General features: G+C 49.4%; 1 protein-coding gene across 11 annotated transcripts in view; it reads right to left on the bottom strand.

Moving 5' to 3' along the window:
• CAMK2G (calcium/calmodulin dependent protein kinase II gamma) overlaps positions 1-22,037 on the bottom strand; it is a 109,735-nt gene that overhangs the window by 36,108 nt on the left and 51,590 nt on the right. For all 11 annotated transcript variants that reach the window (XM_084290047.1, XM_084290045.1, XM_084290049.1 and 8 more), the window contains exons 4-10: positions 10,917-10,971; positions 10,291-10,356; positions 7,865-7,937; positions 4,564-4,666; positions 3,594-3,677; positions 2,654-2,748; positions 23-145 (exon numbers count right to left, since the gene is read on the bottom strand). In XM_084290047.1, the coding sequence (XP_084146173.1) occupies positions 23-145; positions 2,654-2,748; positions 3,594-3,677; positions 4,564-4,666; positions 7,865-7,937; positions 10,291-10,356; positions 10,917-10,971 (599 nt within the window). The remainder of the gene's footprint in view (positions 1-22; positions 146-2,653; positions 2,749-3,593; positions 3,678-4,563; positions 4,667-7,864; positions 7,938-10,290; positions 10,357-10,916; positions 10,972-22,037) is intronic.

Below are 22,037 nucleotides of genomic sequence, written 5' to 3'. Positions count from 1 at the left end.
TGTAATACAGAAAAACACTTACGCAGACCCATGGATGTTTGAGAGCCTGGTCAGCTGTGATGCGCTTTGCTGGGTTTATCGTCAGCATCTGGTTGATCAAATTCTTCGCTTCAGGAGTCACAGTGTCCCACTCAGGTGATGGGAACTAAAAGAGTAAGAAGGAAGAGATGATGAACTAAAAATATCTTCTCCTATAAGCAAAAGAAATTCTCCCTCCTACACAGCTGAAATCCAGCTTTTGCCCTTTTAATATCAGGGCTAACATCTTTACAGAAAACTATACATTTTGGGGAAAACCCACATTGAATAAAAATTATACATAATCCAGCAAATGAATGGTACTGGACAGCAGGACACACCTCTACCATTCACCAGAGACAGGCAGGAAAATTAACAGCTGAAAAAGCCTTTTAGGAACCACTCAACACCTTTGAACTTCTTTCATACTCAGCAGTCAAGGTAAATTCATAAATCTTTTAAACAGAGTTCTGACATAAACACAAGTACTACCTTTTACACCCGACCTTGCTTTTCCTCCACCATGCTCAGAAGCTATAACAGCATATGCAAAATCACAAACACTACAGCAAAACCTTGTGAAAGCAATAACCACTGACACAGGACTCCCATCAGGTATGCCTTCCCCTGCCACAAAACACAACATACTGGAACAATACCAGCCACCTAGGTGCAGCAATGCACCAGCAAGTTGTTTGCAAGCGTCTACTACACCAGAAAACATTACTTGGGGAGCAAGAGAGATGCAAGGGGGGACGAGAGCACAGAAGCATGGAAACAAAGAAAAGAATCTCAAGTATTTCAGCTGCTGATCATCCACGAGGGGTTAACTGCTCTCTCCTGTAATTCCAGTAATGATGAGATACTTATGCCATCCTCCAGATGCTGGTATGTGGTACAGATGACAGCATGCCAATACTAAATGCAGTGTGTCTCGCTGCTGTGAACCAACTGCACTATCAAAGGTGAACTTAAGACCACAAAGATGAATCTGCTGTTGGGTTAACAGTCCCGTCTTTACAAGGGGCGAAGACTGATCTGTCTTGAGAGTGCTTCCTTATAGTACTACAACACTGAGACAAAGTTTATCCCATCTCTTTTCTCCTGCACTTTGTACTTTGCTCCGTTGGGTCACAAAAACACAGCCATCATGTTCAGTCATCTCACTCCTGCGTCCTCAGACAGCAGCAAAGCATCATCCAATTTGTTCTGCAAACACTGAAGGAGGCTACTGAGAAATGGCAATACTGAGCTTTCAGCCACAACGCTTCCCCCCAACACACGCTAACTTGGAAATGCCTTGCAAGAATCCCTATCCTACAGCACAAGGCCCAATACATGATTGTCACTTCCTCTGCGGGTAAGAGACAACACAAGAGTCCAGTGCTGGGGTAAGGACACCAGGGTCACGAGCATCAGTAAAACTTCAGCTGGTTTCTGACATGCAAACAGGGGAAGAACCTACTGTAATTAGCTCATTATAGATAAGAATCCAAAAGCAACAGGTAGATGAAGTATTGGAGGCACTGGGATCCAGCACTTCACTCCTCATGACTTACACAAAAAGCTGGCTATTTAACCCCTGAAGTGCTTTGAAAACCCGCATCAATATCATTAGTGCAAGAACACTTCAAACACGAACAAGCAACACAGAAAGAACACAGGAACGAGAGGGGCAGGAAGGCAAGAGAAGACCACAAGTCTATTTAAGGCTATCAAATACAAAGACACCACTTTTCTTTCACTCAGGAAGCCACTGAGCCAGGACACGGGGTCAGGCAGACCTTTGTTCTCACCAGTACAGCCATTCTCACGGTAAAAAAGCAAAGAAGCTGGGAAGTAGCCCAGGTCCAGCAGAACCTCAACCCCTTCCCCCCACAAGCCCCAAGGCAGCCCACAAAATGAACTCCCCAGCTTCCACTGAACACACATCTACAGGCTGTGAGCTAAGATTTCCAGGAATTCCTTTTTCCCTCCCAAGCCTCTCTTCACTCAGAAGAACTCATGGCAGACTTTCAAGCTGCTCTACCTAGACCATACCCCGCATAACCCTTGCTCCCTAGCACCCATCTCCTTGCTACTCCCCTCATTCAGTCACCTCAGTTCTGCCATTCTCTGAGAGCTGTTTCAGGAAGTTTTTTCAGGAAGCGCTTGGCTTTTGACCAGAGCCTCCAACCCCCCACACCGACCCCACCACAGCCACTCCTCCCAAAGGCTCCCACCATGCGAAGCCGCCTCACTGGGCTCCACACTCTGCACTGCTAGAATAAGTTCTTCAGAACAGTTCCCAACAATTTTAATCAGGCCTTGATGAAGAGCCTTCTTCGTTCTACATCCCCTCTGCTTCCCTTGAAGTGTTAGCATTGGCTATGCTTTCACTGCTTTGTGCCCACCATCTGCGTTTCCAGCTCTGCATTTCCCTAACCAACGTCTCAGTGCCCACTGTGATGCTGTCCACGGCTCCTCTCAGTAGTCCCCAACGGGACCATATCCCAGGCTGTGAAGACGAGGTGTGTGAACACGCCAAACATCATTTTGCACAGCAGCTCGGGGCCTGCTGCTGGACGCCAAGACAAGGCCATGTTTTGGATGGCTTCTACACCCATGCAGGTACTCAGCAAGGAAGTGCCCTTACGTCATAGGCTCCGGCTTTGATCTGCTGATAGAGTTTGTGCTGATCTTCATCCCAAAAGGGAGGGTACCCCACTAGTAATATGTACAGAATCACTCCTGGGAGGGAGAGACACAGATACACTATGGTTAGGCTAATATGCCAAGTACTCCTTCAGCCCATCTACTTTCCCTCTTGACAGTCCCCAAGGCAATCACTGCTCTGTAGCATCTTTTGCCATCATATTTAGTTTTCTAAGGTACTAAAAGACAGTACAAAGCTCTCCTCTGCTGAACCTCATCTCAGCACTACATGTTCAGCTCTTAACCCCAGCTGCCAGGAGCTAGAACAAGGTACATCGTGTACTTCTACCCTCCTCCCCCGCCACCACGGCCGGTGAGCCTCAGCTCCCAGCTGCTCTCAGGATAAATGAAGGCACATCCCCTGGGGTCGCTGTGCAGCAAGGGACTTTTTAGGAAGGAATCAGTTTTTAGACACTTGCTGTGCATGGTCTTGGGACAAATGTCATTGACAAAACTAACACTCGCAGCCTGCAGAGAACCATTTATTCCATGTCAGGCAACACTGATATCGCATATCTCTGAACTTATCTGTCTCAGATACATTTACAGCTCTTTTCAGTATTTCATTTTCTACACAGTTAGTGTAATAGGAAATTGCTGCAGTGGCCTAAACAACTGACTCTGCAAAGCACAGAAAGTGCTATCTCTTGCGTCTCACACAGCTGATGGATGGCCTAAGGAAAGAATTAGGAGCCAGAAATCAAATGAGTGCAGGCTCCAGTATTAACTCCACCTACACAAGGTGCTTATTCTCAAGCATCTTCACCTCTCCACCCAACAAGCAGCAGCACTGCACGCCCTCCCAGCAATATACTGTAAGGAGTTGCTCCTCTACATGAAAAGGTGTCAATTAAGAATAAAATGTTTTGACAGAATCTTACCACATGCCCATATATCCACCGGTTTTCCATACGGATCTTTTCTTAAGACTTCAGGGGAGAGGTAGCCTGGAGTGCCAGCAAACCCTGCCAGGGAAGGGATGACATGAAGTACAATCCTCAGGCTTAAGAGGTATCTTCCCGTATCACAAAATCAACTAATGGTAACCAAAAAATTTCAAAACCCACCATCCCCGCCCCATATTTCCTAAAGCTACATCTAGGTAGACCAACAGAAAGGGACAAAAAAGGGGAAAAAAAGTAAAGAAAAATAGATGAGGCTGAGTGTCTATGTATTGCAAGAAGAATGGAAAACAAGGAGGGACCATGTCAGCCAGCTGGGCACAACCCTGTATGCTACACGTCTCTCTTGCTTCCTATCATTGTTACATTTACTGGATTGGAGTGTGAAAGTGCTAAAACACTGATGGAACACACCCTGTTCCCAAACGGTGTGGGCAGACGGAGAGCAGCCACCATCTCGTCAGAATCTCTGCAGCACTGCAGAGTCTCAGAGCTAACATTAAGCCTGAGGTGGTCTCGTTTCTAATTATGTTTTACCTAAACATGGATACGGTCGGATCCAAACGTGCCTGAGAAAGTCAGTTCAAGTGCATTTCTGTAAAATGACCAAACAAAATTCCAGATCTCTATGCTTCTAAGTAGCAGGAAAGTTTGGATCAGGGTCTAAACTTAGCAACTGCATTCATCTCTGACACTAATATCTACTGAACACCGACAAGAAAAATGGAGGAATACACAGACCATTTTTTTCTGTCTTTATCATATTCTTTCCTGTATTGCACCTAAGTTCATGCCCAAGGACCTAGGGGCTGGGATGCTGGGAAAAGTAGCAATGCCAAATACATGCAAGCGTGTTGGAAGAGCTGAGAGAAAACACTCAGCGAGGGGGTGATTCAACCAGTCTCCAGGAAGGGGGTGAGCAGAAGTGGGAAACCTCAAACGTTCTTACCAAACCAGGCCTGCTGCTCTCCCTGCACTTCTATAGCCAGTCCAAAGTCAGCCAGTTTGACAGCAGCACCTTTACATTTACTTGCCAGTAGCAAATTCTCAGGCTGGGAAGAAGAAGAAAAAAAAAAAAACAAACAGGGGTAAGAATGAAAGACTGATATCCTCAAAGCCTCCCACCTCTGTATTCACATCATTAAAATCAATCTGCTGATAGGAGGCACATACTAAAGCTGTTCAGATGAAGACAAAACAACAGTAACAAATGGCCTTGACCTAGAGTTGCAGAAAACACCCAAGTCTAACAAAAATCCTTTATAGGAGCCAGAGTCTCTCCCAGCCCAGCCCATACATTACATGCTGACACCAGAGGGCACTGACAGTACAGTTCCTGCAACACAGGACCCAAAATTTGTTGTTGTCATCCTTGCAGAAAGTAATTTGAGGGGAGGAGGGAGGGGGGAGAATGGGATGCAGCAGATACAATCTACAGTGATGTTTCTCCCCATGAACATTACACAGTCCCCAAGGCACTGGAAAAGTAAATATGATGCTAATAAGGCCTGCCAAATACAGAGCTGTAATGTAGGAAGGCATCATCTAGCTAGGCGGTAGCTTTCATCCCTTACAGGAAAAAAACTCAGCCTCAAATTGGCAAAAGGAAAACAGCAGAATATTCTTGTAAGCTGTTTTTTTCATGCTACAAGTCCTTATTTACAGCAGTGTTAAATACGCTATCTTGCCACTGCCACCTATTATACAGGCCGCCTGACACTTCTCTCATATGCCAGGAATGGGAGACAGACGTGGGTCCCCCACCATGGAGCCAACTTGAATCATAACCGTGGAGTACCAGTGCAAGACTTGAGCAGAAGCCTCACCACATAGCCAAAAATTGTACTGCGACAGTCAGCAGCTTGCCCCAAAGCACCAGAGCAGCTCGTTACCACAGAGCCTTTGCAACCCCAGAGCTTTTAAGATGGTGGCTCTCACAGCTCAACAGGAAACCCAACTTGGAGACAAAGAAGGACAAATGGGACTTCTGATCCTATTCCCTTCTGATCACTTGTGCAATTCCTATCAACCTGAGCTTTTAACCTGGCCAGATGGAAGCCCAGAAATCCAGAAACAGGACTTCATGTCAGTTCCACAAACGCGGTGAAGGTCTTTCTTTGCACAGCCTGCTCACCATTTCATCCCTCGGCAACCCTCCCATCCTGTTCTGCCTGACAGGAACAAGAGGCTCTCCTCATTCACCTGCCCTGAAGTACTGGGCACATGCTCTGCTTCTGCTCTGAAGGCAAGGCCAGCCTTGCCATAAGCAGCATGGAAGGAAGGGGAACTGGGTCTCAACACATTTTGATGCCACTGGCTTTTCACCATACGGAAAGTGGCAAAGATTGGGTTAAGCAAACCATGTTGATGAAAATTTGCCAGCGTAAACAAGTCCCTAAAGCTGAAGGCCAATGAAGTATTCTGGAAATCCCTTCCAACTTCAGATCACACCTGGGCTTGGCCTCAAACACTGCAATTTAGGTCAGGCTTATGCTAGCTAAGCACTATTTGCTTCTAAAATACAGCTACAAACACCTTAGGCTAAGGGTGCTTATCCATGCACATTTGCCAACATATGGATTGTCTCAGGTTTCAAGCACTTTTTGGTAAGGATGTGAATGCATTCCCCAATTTTTTATGGTCCCCACGGGCAGCTCAATATTTGAAGTTCTTTAAGAGCATGACAGCCAAACAGCTTATGAGAGGGAGGTGCAAGAGACAACTTCACATGAAGCAAGCTCTGCAGTTATTACATGCTGATCCCAAAGGCCAAGCTTTTGGCAAAGAACTGGAATATTAAATAAAGAGCATGGGATCATTTATTGCTAAAAGGAATGGCTACTCCTCGGGCCTGGATAGCTTCAGTGAATTGGAGCAAGCAACAGAAAACATGTTAAGTACAGTGGGGAGTGTCCAGCAACTGCTAAGTTTAAACATGTTCACAACTTTCACACAAACAAAATCTGGGAAGCAAAACAGACCGTGTATCAGCGCGGGATGCGGAGGGAAACTTTTACCAGTCCCTAATGAAAACACGACCTATTTTCACAGAGGCCCTAACTTGGGGCAGCAATGCCTCGTGGAGGTTGCCTTTCCCAAAGCAGGTGTCAGCTATAACTCACGGCAGCCATCCCGCAGATCACTTTCACCTTTCCACAGTGCTCCAAATCAAAAAGCCAACAGTGCTGCACGGGAGTTTGCCAGAACTGCTACAGGTTTACAGCTGTCTGCTAGATCAAAACACTGGGACAGTCACTGAACGGTTTGGGTTGGAAGGGACCCTAAAGATCACCTGCCATGGGCACCGACACCTTTCCCCAGACCAGGCTGTGGGAGAACGCTGCCACTGAGCTCACAGCACTTTTCCACCTTGTTCTGGGCCAAGTATTTTTATACCTTTCTGTTATGCACAATCCCAAACCAACATAACTAGCAGGTGTCGTCCTGCATTAATTTCACTGGGCCGCTGGTGGTCATCACCATGCCCACTTTGGACAGCGAGGGCCGCAGGGCAGGCAGACTTCCCGCACAAAGCCCTCGTTCTGGAGCCTGCCCAGCTCCCAGTACAGCTGGCGCTGTGTGGGAAGGGAGTTTAAGCAACTCCACTGCGGGGGCTCTGGGTCTATAAATGTGTCAGAATGTGGCAAGTGGCCGATTCACGCAGGGTTTAACTGGCCAGCAGTTTGGGTTTTAGATTAAATGCTTTTACTGATGAGAGAAGAAAGATATGACATGAAAAATTCTTGTTGTGCATCTCTGTCCTAGCCCAATGGCATGTGGTTGGCAACAGTGCAGAATAAAAATATACATGCTCTGTGCAGACAAACTCATCCTGGCAGATTGAACAGAGAGTGCCCCAGGTCTCTAGAGATCTCTTCAACAGCCGACTAGGAAGTGTCCTTCATTATAATGAATCCTACCCAAATTCCTCTGAAAGCCTATTGCTCCCCAGAGATCACAACTACCCCATCCTGGAGATGCCTCGGAGAGGCTGAGAGCTGACAAAGTTCATGAAGACACAAAACTTGTTTGGGAATTCAGTACACCCTCTAGAAAAATCTGAAGGAATGAAAATTGTACTTGAGGAACTTCTGAGCCTGGTTCTAGTGGAGGGGGGATTAAAAAAAAAAAAAAAAAAAAAAAGAGAGAGACAAGGCCCTGCCAGCTGGCAACACACTATTCCTGTCTTGCCTCTTCCAATGATCCCCTGGCTGCTCTCCTCAGCCTCTGTGGCATGGAGGAAATATTACCTTCAAGTCCCTGTGCACGATATCATGCTGGTGAATGTGATTCACACTCTCCAGTATCTGATGAATACAGTGGCTGCAAAATAAAAGGAGAGATACACAGTTACACATGCACAGACCAACTTGGCATCTCATCCCTGACCATTTCCTTATCTTTTGTATTCGTACCTGGGAGACTTCAGGCCCCCAGGCTGAATCCCTTCATCATGCCCACTGGCTGCCACAGCTCTGCACTGTCACTGCTGGACACCCCCACACCTTGCTCAGCAGCAGGGCGCTAAATATCCCATCTGCAGCAGGACCACTGAGCCCCTCTCCTACCTCCCATCATCTCCTTTCTTTCCTCCCCACCACAGCACGCATCTCGCTTTTTTTCAGCCAGCACTGCCCACCCCACAGAGGATCAATGAGGCCCCCACGGATCTGCAAACAGCAGCCGAGACCAGGCAAGCATGGCCCAAGTGCTGCGGGGAGCATCCAGCGGGGCCAGGCCACGCAGAGTAAACTTTGGAGAGCAGCAGCCCGCTCCAGCAAGTTTGGGATGAAGGCTCCTGGGCGCTTGCCAGCTTGCAAAGCTTTCAGAGCAGCATCTCAAGCACTTCACATACACAGTGTGTGCACACACCCGCTTGCTGGGTGCCTTTTAAGTACAGGTCCCACTTAAGGGGTTAGTGATCTGAAAAGCAGGCTCGGCCCCCGTTGAGCACAGTGCGTGGCGCTGCCCCGGCTCACAGCAAACTCCCGTCCCTGCCGCGCTCTGCTGTAACCCGCTGATGCACACCTGATGCGCTGCAACAGCACAGCGTGCCCCTGGGAGAGCTTTCTGGCTGAAACCAGCCATTCTGCCAAAATTTACTCAGCTCCTAGGTGAGTGGGAAAGGAGCAGGGGCTGTGGCACCTCGCACGGCTGGGCAGGAAGCACCCAGACGTGGGCAACTCAGCTGGCTCTGGGTTCGTGTCCGCGCTGCAGGACCAGTCCCTCATCAAATTCTGCTCCACAAAGGGGAACTGATTGGAAATATTTCAGGGAAGGGAAACTGGCTACTGGAAAAGATGGGAAGAGGGTGAGGGGAGAAAGAGGAGAGGAGGTGCAGCACTGTGTATTTGCTACCCCCGCCCCTCCGGAGCTGGCAGTACAGCCCTCAGGGTCGGAGTCCATGAATATCTCCCCGCTCCCAAAACAAAAATGTATAATTAGAACAGCCGAGTCTGAGCGAGAGAGATTTTCTGGCCAAAAATGGCAAAAGTGTGAGGTGTCCCAGGCGAGCCAAGCGCGGCGGATTGGCACAGAGCTCGCTCCCTCGCTCTCCCAGCCTGCTCTGGAATTCAGCTCCGCATGGGGAGAGAAAGGGAGGAGTTTCACTCCGTCATCCTGGGCACTGCGGGCCCTGGCCAGCTGCAACTCAGAGGGCTGAGCGCCCCCACGAAGGCTCGGACAGCTACAGACAGTTTGCCTTTTCCCCCAGCCTGGCCAAAATTTTCCTGAGAAGTGTCGGTCTCTGCCAGCTCCTCACCATTTTTGGGAACAGGCACTGGCAAGAGGGGCAAGGGGGAAGGCTGCTGCTGATAACCTCAGCACTTCCCATCCTCAAGGTGGGATGGGTTGAGTGGTTGTCTCGCTGTTCCAGATGCTGTGCCTGCAGCATCGCTGCACCCCAATGAAGACATGTACAGGGCTTCCAGACCTCTCTCTGCCCAACCCCAGGCCTGTTTCCAGGTGCTCTGGCAGACAGACGGGTCAGGGGCACCCTCAGCTGTGCTACACTGGTCACTCACTGAATTAATCGCACATAGACAAGCACAGCCCATTTCAGGAAGCTTACACATGGGAGAGAGGGGGCACAGAACAAGAAGGACACAGCTTCAAGTCTTTTTACCACTGACACAGAAAGGCACACACGCTTTTTTCACTGTAACCATCAGCTCACCGTCAGAGGGCTCTCACAGAACCATAGCCTTCGAAGCCTCCTTTCCCCTCCCACCCCATAAACCATTACCTAGACACAGACAAATTGACCAGCTCTGCCCAAAAGCAGCGGCACATCACTGGAAGCCCCGCTGCGGGAAGGCAGAGGCCAGGCAGCCGCCGCTCTCACACAGCCAGAGGACAGCTCTGCTCTGCATTTGCTCAGTAAGGACACGCCGTCGCCAGCCACCAGAAAGGTCAGAGGCACACAAAGCCGCTAGCAACAGGTCTCCCAGCAAAGAGCACGCCGAGACAGCAGCATCTGCAGGCAGCAAGGGCTAGGGCCGCAGTGAGTCAGGCTGAGCGGTGACAATAGTTTATGCTAATGGCAGAAAGAGGAATTGCTTTTTCCAGACAGGGAGCGAGAGTTTCAGAACAAAGCCATGCACAAAGCGGTCAGGAAACTCACCCCGCTTGCCAACACACATGGCACACGCACAGAAGGGTCTGGAAACAGTCTTACCTGGCATCTGCTTCACTGTAGTATTCTCTGGCAACGATATCTTCAAAGAGCTCCCCACCAGTAACCCTGCAGTGTAAAAGAAGGGACGTTACAGAGCCTGCCTGGGGCTGGCTGGGAGGCTGCATGGGATGGGCACTGCCTCCCTGCCTGTGCCCTTTCCCCAGGAGCCCTGCTGCAGCAGGCCCCGAGCAGCCCCAGCAGCAACCTGAGGCACTGGGGAGCCACAGCAGAGCCCCACAGCCAGCAGGGGCACAGCCACGCGACCCCCGGGCCATCACTGCACCAGCAGCGCACAGGGCACTGAGGATGCATCACACCCAAACTGCCCGCACCCTTCTACAGGGCTCTAAACACCAAGTCGGGGCAGAGGAGTCTTAGAGACAAAGGTCAGACGTAGCCACCCCGCACAGGATAGCTGCCCTTGGCCATCCCACACCTGCTGCCAGGAGTGTTTTTTTCCCTGCCACACAGGAAATGGATTTTTGTCAAGTGGACTAGTTACGTGCAGGTCGTGGAAGAGAAAAGGAGAATTATATTAATTCAGGTGCTTTTTATTCCAACTCTTAGTCAACCATCTGCATGTCTGTGTCATTGATGAAGCATCAAAGCCAAATAAAGACACTTACAGATCAAAGACGAGGTAATGGAAACCTTCTTCTGAAATACTGTCATGGAGCCGAACTGCGAAAACACAACCAAGAAATGGAGACGTACTGAGCGTGGAGCAAACATGACACTTCACAAATCAAACCTAGCCACAGAACTAAGTTCTCCCTCAACCCGATCAGTCTATTAATCCTCCCTGTCCTTCACTTTGTGTGCTCACTTAGTGACCCATTTCCTTCTGTTATCTCAGAGGAACAGATGGGTGTCCTTCACACACACCCACCCCTCCCCAGCGTCAAAACAAACTCAGAGAAGAGCAAATGGTCAAAGGCATTGGAACGCTTCAGAGCCCTCCTTTCACATCTACCCACTCTTTCCTCCATGCACACATTTTGCAGTCTCTCCCCACCCATTCTTATTTCCCCACCTCCTTTTCAGAACCTTCAAATAGAAGAAATACCAAAACAAAACAAAACAAACAAAAAAAAAAAACAGCCGAACCAAAATCCATTTCCAACCCTAACTGCATGTTAGTGCTGTCCCTCTGCTTCTGCCTTTCATCCGCAAAGCTCACTGCATCCAGCACCTTCCCTTCACTTCCTTCTCCTGACTTCATGCTGACTGACACTCCAAACCCTTACCCAGACCCTCTGTCACCTATTTTTTCTGATGCACTTGTTACCACAGACATATCTGATCATAATCCCCTTAAAACGCCAACCCCCCTCAGGTTCCTTACCCGTCCCCTCCTAGTCCTGGTTCCCATTCCCCAGTTTAACCGCTCTTTTCCCCTTGCTTGCCCCCTTCTCCACCAGGACTGAGCTGCCCCGTGAGGGGCTGCTGTCCGTGGGTGCTGGGGGGGCTCTCGGGCCCTGCCCTCCTCCCCCCCGTTACAAGGAGGCACCAACAATAACTGCAGCTGTGCAGCCAGCAGAGACGCGTTGCTCCTCCAGTGTCATTTCCTCCTGTCTGAATCAAAAGCTCACTTTCTTTGATGTTTTTTGACTAATTCTAGCCTAATTCTAGGTACTAATTCCAACCTGAGAGGAAAAACAGCTCAGTTTCATATTGCTACCCCCTCTCCTCTTTGCTTTTCTCCCCTGCTGGCAAACATCACTGTTAGCCCTGCCATCAGAGTCCCGACCGAGCAATCCTATTTGACTCTGTCCCTGAAGCCCAACTCCCCGCCTAGGCCAGGAGCTATTTACAGGACTCCACCTCCAGGATTTCCCTATGGGTTCACGGAAGTAGCTGAGCCTGGGCTGGGTCTCAGCCCCCGCAGCACCCTGTAATTGACCATTGCCTGAAGTACATCGCTCTTCTCAGCTGTACAAGAGGGGTATCGTGCTCTGGCGCTCTGACGGCACCTCGCATCCCTTCCTTGTCCTCCCTTCTTCCCCACAAGAAGCACATGCGGCCTGTCCTGGCTTTCCCCAACATGTCGATGATCTCCCCGCCAGCAGCAGGTCAGCCTGCCCCTCTTACGGCCCGTGACGTCTGCCACCAGCACCACCTTGGGACCGCTCCAAACCAGCACTTGGCACAGGCCCTCTCCTAAGGAACAGCTTTTGCAGATGTTCTCAGTGCCCTCCTTTAATCCTCTTTGCAGCTCTCCTTTGCCAGGGCACACTTCCACATGCACAGACACATGGACTGAGCGTAGCACAGCGGGGCAGAGAGCACTTCGAGTACCTTCCCTAAAGGCAGGTCCTGCTTTCCTTAGTCCCCCCTCCTGTATGCTCCTGTTTTTCCCAGCCTTTATCTGCAAACTCTCTACTGGTCCCTTGGCCAAACTCCTCTCCTCAGCATTCCCTTTGCATCTAACCGGGGGGGTTTGGGAGCATCCCACGGGGTACGATGCTGCGAACAAGCATGCACAGTTGGAGAACAGTACGGCAGGAGTTCCAGGTACAACTGCTCCCACAGCAGGAAAACAGAGACAGGACCTGTAAGAATCGAGTTCCTTCCATAATTCTCAGCAAAACAGGTAACTAAAATAAACATCTCTACCACATAAGCAGTTTTGGTCTGCTTTGTAATGACTTCTTCACAACTCCGCTTTGTGTTTGTGCACAAACTCGCCTCCTGAGCCCTTGGCAGAGCCCGGCCGAGGTGGCATTACACAGCTACGGGGTAGGAGGGTCCTCCCTGGGGGGAAAGACTGCCAGTCAGGACAGAACATGGCTGAGACAAGCACTTGGATTTCCAGCACAGGGCAGGTTTTCACCCGATGCCACGAGGTTTTCAGTGCAGTGCAGAAGGCTGTTTGATGTGCACGCACGAGACAGCCACATCAGCAAGAGCTAGGGCCCGGGACACGGGCAGAAGTCTGCGAAGGAGCACTGTGAGAAGGGAATGGTGAACAGATGGTGAAACTTCAAGGAAAGCTGAATGTGCTCATAAGGTCACGTCAGGTGATGCTCAGCATGCAAGAAAGCGTTTGCCTCCCTCCAGCACCTGAAAGGTCAGCAAAGTGCTGCCAGAAACGGCGAGTCTGGGGGGAGGCAGCACGGACAAAACCCTGCCAGAGGAGGAGGGCAGCCACCAGCGTGCCCAGAGCAGGGGCCGGGAACGAGGAGCAGCGAGCACGTCTGCAGGTAGGAGGGAGAGACAGTGAGCTATCAGCTCTGACACACAGACACAGACAGCAAGTGCCATCAGAAAATAACACAGAAAGGAGCTGATTGGTGCTACTTCTCTGTCCTGAGGAAATGGATTTTGTCAGACACGTTCTGAAAAAGGAAGGAAGCAGCAACTCAGCTGGCAAAGACTGGCAGAGGCAGCAGAAAGAGCCTTCAAGGTCAGCCGGGCGCTGTTTGTGTAGTTAGGTGTGGAACCGTGAGAGCAGGACGGAGAATTGCATTTATAGCCCCAGCACAGCACCCCACAGCCCCAGCACAGCACCCCACAGCCCCAGCACAGCACCCCACAGCCCCAGCACAGAGGAGCATGGGCCTCGGGGGCAGGAGGAGCCATTAACTTAACGAGGGAGCTGCTTCCTCGCCACCGCCCCGAGCAGTGCTGAACAGAATCTGCCAGGATTTGATGTGCTGAGGTAACAAAGCTCGGGGGGTAATGGAAACAAGAAGAGCAATGGGAAAGATGGCAGCGGGCACCACCACCCTGCGGAGGAATAATTAACAACAGCTCAACAGCTCAAAACACCAGGCTTTAACTGTGGAGGGGGAGTGGTGATATGGGGGGTTGAGTAAGATTAAGACAAGGCTGAACATACCAAAACTTTCACTTGCAGCCCACACCTGCTTCACACTAGTGCTGATGGGGAGACACAGAAGCAATACCTGGTGGGGCACGGCAAGAGCAGACGGTGCCTTTCCACACTAGCTGACTATCCATAAGAAAAAGCGATCAATCAAAAATAAAACCTATCCCAGCTATTCTTTTCCTCCAAAATATCACAGACCCCTCCTCTCGCTCTCATCAGGGGCAGGGCTGCCTGTGCCCAGCATGCAGGCCTGACAAATGCACACCCCGTGTAACACCTCAGGTCCCAGCAAGAGGGACGTTGCACAACAGAAACGTGGGGGCTCCCGAAAGGCGACCAAGCTACAAAGGAGCCCAGTACTTGCCAAAGGAACCTGACCTCGCTCTATTCACTAGAGGATGAAGCAGATTATTTCTACTAGCTGCTTCTGTCGCCCAGAAGCAGCAATTCAAACCGTGCTTCCTCCCCAGGCAAACACTGTTACCGCAGGAATTCGCACAGATATAGGAAATCAGCCCCTGCCAGCACCAGGCGCGCTCGGGGTCACCTTATGACCGTTCCCATGTCAAAGGTCTCTGGTGGGAGAAAGAGCACTTACTCTGAAGGTTAGCAGGCACAAACAAGCAGAGAGGAGTAAGAAAGAAAACAGAAGCCAGTCCGACAGCAAGGCGCTAAATCAGTTACAGGATATGGTGAAAGACTTTGCCCAAGGTTTTAGTCAGAGCACAGAAACCAGCCCTATCTGCACCAAGCACAGAGGGCTCCTACCGTCCCCAAGCACATTATTAACTCTGTAAGACTCTTTACTCATAACTTCAGAAATAAATAAAAACCACAGTGCTAGAAAGCAATGCCAGGACAGCTGCTAAGCCAAGGAGCAGAACCAGGAGCGGTACTCCCCCTGTGCAACACAGCCTGCTGCATAACGCTGCCCCGCCGTTAGATGCACACCTGTAGCTGCCCTGGTAGAGAGCTGCCACACACCACTACACGCAAGGCACAGCCTCGCTGGCTGGTTTGAGCTTCATTTTCTTCTGTCTGCTCTCCAGCCTCAACACCAGCAAACTGCAGGTCTCGTCCTACGTGAACGGGTACCACCAGTACAGAAAGCATCACCCACAACGCTGGTTTCTTGGAAAAAGTAACTAACAACAGAAGAACTGGGAGACCAAGCCACCCCCTTTCTCAGAAACCCACATCTTCAACCCCGCCAAATGTAAGCTATGCAAATCATTTTCTCTGCCTTGTGTGGGTCTGATGCCCTAATGCACCCCAGAGCATTTCAAAGAGCCTGATCCCACAGCGAGGGGCTCAGGGGGACAAGCTACACTCACTGAACCTCCCAGCAGCTGGCACCAGGAGTTCAAGCACTTACTAAGAGCACACGCTGTGAATATTACTTCTCTGCCCTGTCTTCAGGGTCTCCCTGGAAATCTTGCCTCGAGAACAAAACTTCAAGCTGATACTTTAAAGTACTTCAATATCCTCATGCACCTACACTTAAAACAAAACAAAACACATCAATAAGCAATGCTATTAGCTACAGAAAGCCAAGCATTTTAGTGAGAAGTAGTTACACCATGTTTTGCAATCCCTTCCTGAACGAAGTGACCCTGTAGAGGCAGCCGCAGCTCCCGGGAGCCCCAGCATGCTGCAAAGCACCCGATGATCAGGGGAAAGGCTCCCTGAAAACAGAGGTGCCAGCCTGAGTCAAGTCGCTGCTGAGTCACGCAAAGCAAGACAGAGAATGCAAAAGTTGAAGCAAATCACAAAGAAATCAGAAGACAGCTTTCAATTTTTATTGAGGTTCACCTAAACAACAGGAACATAAGAATACACTGAAAGGCAACTGGCATCTTATTTTTAAAGGGTCACTTTTCAAAGGCCAATTAACATCGGGGTCACAATCAGCTTATGGCTAGCCTTCATGTGACCCAGATCTTCCCTTTGCTCTGCCTGCTGTGCTGAATACGATCACCATTTACTCGTCTCCAGAACAGCAGGCCAGGAGCTCCGGCCTGCCTCCCCAGGCCCCAGGACGAGCTCTCCCCCGTAAGCCACGTCCAGACCCCAGCAAGGGGCACAGCGGGGCTGCCGGGGGTTTGGCCTGCCACAGGCTCTCCTCGGGCACCCTGGTTTCTGGCAACCTGCTGCAAGTAAACTCTGCAAGCCAAGCAGTTACCCAAGTCATCACACAAGGCAAAAATACAAGGAGAAAAATAGTTTCACGGGGTGATTCCTGTTTTCTTCACAATTGTACATCTCAGCTTAGGAAAAGGTAGTGTGGGCTGAAACACACTTGCTCCTTTATACCGATGGTCTTTCCCTGTCCTTAAGGACAGCTCTCCAGGATAGGATACGTTGACCTTGGAAGCTAAATCTAGGTTCACTAGTGATCCTAGAGTGTTAAGCATTTGGATGTCATTGGAAAATAAAGCACACTATTGGCCAACCACCTCTGCACCACCAAAGAGTGCGTGCTGTGATTATGTAACAGCTCTCAAATTAAGGGGCTCTCAATTTAAGTCGCCTTCGTTGCAGTACCTGCAGCAGAGCCAATACAAGGCAACAGAGATTTCTGCTTGTCTCCTGGGCCGTGGTAATTGCAGTGCTCTAACTCTTTCACACGGCCTTAGTAGCGCAAACTTAAAAGTGCTCTGGGATCTGCCGGACTGAAGGATGCTATTAGAAGGTCAGCCACTCATTACAAACAGCCACGGCTTCACTTCGCAGCAGCTCCCAGCCAGACATCTGCCTGTATCACAGAGAACGGAAGGAAGAAAGAGATACCACAAGGGGCATATTTCAAGAGACAGAGCATGCCAGTAGCAGAAAAAATTGGAGGCTAAAAGCTGCCTGATGTCCTCTTCCAAAAGATCTTCTCCCTTGTGCCAGGAGATGCTGCAGCTACAGACACAAACCCACACGGCCCGGCAGGCTGCAAACGGAGCGCCGCCGCCTGTGGCAGCACAGGAGACGAGCGAGCTGGCGCAGATGGCAGCCACCCACAGCCCCGCGCCCCAGCTGCTCACCAGCTCGAGAGCCGGGCCGGGAAGTGCCCCACCGGCCCCAAGCCTGCCTTCCCGCACGGCTCGCATCGCTCGGGATCACACCGTCCCGCGAGGAGCCACCGCCAACCTGCGAGCGCCTGGGAGCCGGGTGCTCGGCTCCCGCCCCAGCTGTTGCTGTAATTACATTAAACACGCGGAATTCAGCTGCAGCTGCTCAGGCTGCTTCCAAAAGGACTCTCCTTTTAATTAAAAATTTGCTATTAAAGAGCATTAAATTGTGTAACGCAAATAATCCTCTCGAAATGATCTGTTCCGGCAGCTAATGACCAGCTTTGCTGCGGCGGTAACCAGCAGCAGCAGGACAGTTAGCTAACAGGACGGGGCGTGCTGCTGCTAACCAGTCCCTCAGGATCACCCATTCCTTCCTCCTCCCTCCGAATCTGCCACAGAGCAGTTAGAGGATGCTGGATATCCACCAGCTTGCTGCTAACACCCCAGGCCCACAGCATTTCACACCAATTGCAGTTTTAAAGCTTTGGAAAATGGAAGAGAAGAAGGGCTTGTTAGCGCTGCTCCGCTCAGAAGGAACCAGGCTGCTGAACACTGCGAGGAAAGACAAGGAAGAGTCCTGCGGGAGCATGAAATGCCACACGCGCCGTTGTTTTTCTTTTCCACATTGTTCACACTGAAACCTTTTTAACGCTCCGACCCTAAGTAATAAGGTCGAGGCAGTGCCCTTCCAGGGGGTGCGCAGCAATCCACAGCCCAGACAGAAGCTGTAGGGAGAGCAGTATCTTTCCTGCTGAGAAACCCGTCCTTCTGCACAGATAAAAAGTAAAAAAAGAGAACACATTCAAAGTGCCTTTAAACATTTCACTGCCAAATAAATTTTTTTTTTTTTTCATTTTGCAAAGCCTGTAGTGCGAGGCTGAAGTTCAGTACATGATCCATAACATTCCCTGTGCCCTACACAAACATGACATGAGCCCAAGGAGCGCGTTAGCAGGAAGATTTCCTACTCTCCCGATAACAGGGCCATCGGGGCCATCCAGAGCTGTTGTTATTAACTTCCGATTATCAGCCTAGCAGATAAGCAAAGCACTTCTGATAACCACAAATATTATATTGGAGCATTTTCTAAATAAAATCAAGTAACAACAACAAGCCAACTTCAGTGCTATCTCAAAGAAAATACACAGAGAACATCCACTTCATTAGAATAAATAAAGTGTTTTAAAAAAGAAACCACAACAAATTTTAGGTCCCTCACAAGGCTCTGCATCTCTGCTACTCACGTGTCCATCATCAGGGCAAAACAGCTTGTGGGGAGCCACCTGTTTGGTGCTCGGGCAGGGACAGCCCCAAGGGAGGGTCCTTCCCTTGCCTCCGTGCTATTCCAGCCAGGGGAAAAAACAGCAGGGGAATCCTCCTCTGCCTTCTGCAGTATTGTTGAGTTTAAGCCCAATGAGCTGGCTGGCATCCCACTTCTTTTTTTTTTTTAAATTTTATTTTTTAAGGAATTGCTTGAGTACGGCTAAATCTCCCAGCTACAGAGATGAATAATGCAACCCGAGCATCTCGCTAGCACAGACCACACAGACATACAGAATAAACACTTCCCTGGCAAGGAAGAAAACGCAATTGTCACTCCAGCCCCAAATTGAGCAGGATCATGGAGAAATGCTTCTTATAAACTACAGGCAAAATGACAGGCAGAGGATGCAGAAAGGAGAAAACAAAGGGTAAACAAGCAATAGCTAGTGAAAGAAATAAAAGGAAGGAGGAGAAATAAGAAGCTGGACTAATAAAAACCTGGAGTTTTGGGGAGCCTCCTCGCAGCTGGGTGAGCAGTGAATGGCAACCTGCAGCTCACAGGAGAGCAACTTAGAGGTGCCAAGCCAAGATCACCTTGGCTTGACCTGTGCTCCGTAGCTCAACAGCTAAGAAAGCCACAAACCAGAACTCTTCCACAAGGCCTCTTCCCCTCCACCATTCCCACTCCCCACTTGGGTTTCAGTGAGAACAGCAGCCCCCAGCGACTCAGAGCGCAGGCAGCAGTTGGACACGGCTGGCCAGGTCTGGGAGCACCCCACCTGGAACCACCGAGCTGCCACAAGGGAGCAAATGCAGCCAAACCACCGGGGAATGCCCGGCCTCTCAGCTACTCTTCGGGCACGGCATCCTTCCTGTCCCACTGGCAAAGGCAGCCTGGATGTCTGCAGCCAAATGAAAACAAGGAAATCTGCTGTTTACAGCAAAACACAGCCTACAGTTTTTTTCTTGCTCACTTAGGAAGCAATTCAAATCTCTTGTTAAAAAAAAAAAAAAAAAAGGTGATAGGAAAACACCAGGAGGTGGGGAAAAGCGAGGGCCTGCTCAGTGAGAGGAGTTTGTCGTGATGAGCAACTGAGGAACAAGGGAACCTTGGTGGCAGCTGACAGCATGAGGCCAGCACAACCGGTGCTGGCTCGGCAGGCCAGGCACCCCATTTGCCACCCAGGCTACTTCTGAGTGCTGGGGGATTCTCCAAGGGGCTGCAGACACAAGCACCAAATCTTTCCCGGTCCTTACAGCAACTTACACCTTGATCATAGCTATCACGTAAGCACACAGGGACTATAAGACTGGAAGCTTTTTATTTAATTTTAAATAATTACCCATTAAAATCACTCCCACGAGACACAGGTACTTGAGGACAGACTTGTCAACGGAAATAAAACTGAACTGGGTCAAAATAAATTCTGCTAATTCACACGAGATTTCTGGGCCATTTTCTCCCTACGTTAAATAAGGAATTATCCAAAATCACAGTTCATTATTTAAGAAGATGGAAGTTAAAATTACAAGAATTCAACTGCAAGTGTATTTTAGAGAAAAGCTCCGAAGCAGGAAAAACCTGAAAAAGCAATAATTCTGATAGATGCTGAGACAGCGTTTCACTGCTGCTATAAATTCCCTCAAAGAAATTAACTCTGAAGCAGTTCAGAAAAGGATATGGAGGCAGAAATCAGAACCAGAATTTGGCTCTGTCACTTGGCTATCAGCCTCTCTTAAATATGTTTTTGTTGTTACAGACTTAAGTGCACGCAGTTCCTCACAGCAAAGGCTGCAGTAAGCTGGGACACAATAACTGCTTTGAAGAAGGTCAAAATAATGAAGTGCTCGGTTTGAGCTATGAACAAAAGATATTCAAGAGCTACTTTTGTACAGCTGGGTTAAAAATACCCAAGAAAGAGGACAGATCATCTGGTGACAAGTCCAAAGAAGAGGGACATATTTAGACTAGCATAATAAAGAGAATTTAAAAGGAGAAGAGGAACACCTAAAAACACGGTGGACAAGCACAGTAATGCTAGAGAAAAGTTTTCCAAACTATGAATAAGAATTATCCAATTCTGCATTGTCATTGCTTTGAGAGCCCTAGAAGAGGAGAGCACTGCACGTTTCACATCTGGGCAGGAAGATACCGGGCTTCCCAGCTGTCACTGCTCTGGTATTTGATGGGTAGCAAGGGAAAAAAACTGAATTCTCCACCAGAGAATCCCTAGGTAGTGGCTGAATTACAGGACTTAAATCTAACACACAGGCTGATTGAAATAAAGTTTACAACTAAGCAGAAGACCAAAAGTAAGCAAGAGATGATACTCCAAACACTGCAAGTTTAGCTCTGCAACAAGAAGAAAGCAACGGTGAAGTTTATTTTATCTTGGCCATTGCTCAAGCTGCAGTAGCACAACTGGGAAAACACCTGTAAGTGAAGGGGCTGAGCTATGAGCCCGCTTACAGAAACCTGCTTCTTTCCTGCAAAGCGGGGACCAAGGGCAGGAAGTGCCATATCGTCCCCTTCTATTCTGTATATTCCCAAACACACCCATGTCAAACACTTGCAAGGTGCACAGGTACACGAACCACTAAAACACCAGGTTGCTCATGGTGAAGCCATTCCCCGGGGAGCCACAACTCTTGCTGCTGACTTCCACAAGCATTTTGTCTGCTTCTGGACATGGAGGTTTCAGCAGTGCTGCTTTCTGCCTCATTGTGAGGCTCCCGTATCCTCGGTAACTGCTGCATCCATCTTCCCTCTAAAACAGGCCGCTGATCTGTCCAATTTGGCGGTATTTGGTGAGCGTGTCTGGCAAGTGGTTTCTCTGAGCCCGAACGCTAAATATTAGAAAGCTGTCAGGAGTATTGAAAACACAAGTTGAAAGTCAAGGAAATCCTTCCTCTAGCGAAATCAAGTCTGATGTGACCACTCGTAATGGTGCTTTCAGATGGATGGTTCCCAGTGAGAGCATGGTATGGATCCCAAAAGCCTTCGGCAGTCAGAGAATGGCCTCAGGTCAACTTTCTTCTGTCCAGAGACAGAAACGCTCTCTGGATCAAGGACTAACCACGCTGCAGCACTAAGCTCTTTGAAGGATTACTCCACTGTGATTACCTTCACCATAATGTGCATCTAAAGACAAGCAAAACACCCCATTACAGGGCAAGAGCCTATAATTAGGGCTGAGGTTTGAGGAAGGCATGCGAGGATAACTCAGAGAGCAGTCATTTCACAAAGAGCTACAACAAATGGAAATACCACTATTTCTTTTGCCCAAATAAACCTTTATTTTATCAGAGTAGGAGTGTTAGAGTCAGCATGCTGCAGCCTGGAATCACCACACCGGAATCAACTGCAAATGGGTGAGAAACAAATTCAACGGGTTTGCTTTATATCCCACGTGCAGGCAGAATGAGGAGAAAAGGGAGCACATCTCACAGGGCTGTAACTTGCGATCCTCTGCCCTGGACCCACTACAGGCTCGGGTCACTGCAGAGCAGCAGGACGTGCTGCAATGCAGTTTCCAACACAAATGGTAACAACAAAACTTTATTCCTCCATTAAAGTGAGTGCAAAATCT

The sequence above is a fragment of the Netta rufina genome (assembly GCF_964035555.1).
Source record: "Netta rufina genome assembly, chromosome: 7".
NCBI classification, from domain to species: Eukaryota; Metazoa; Chordata; class Aves; order Anseriformes; family Anatidae; genus Netta; species Netta rufina.
This window is presented reverse-complemented; position numbering and strand designations above follow the sequence as displayed.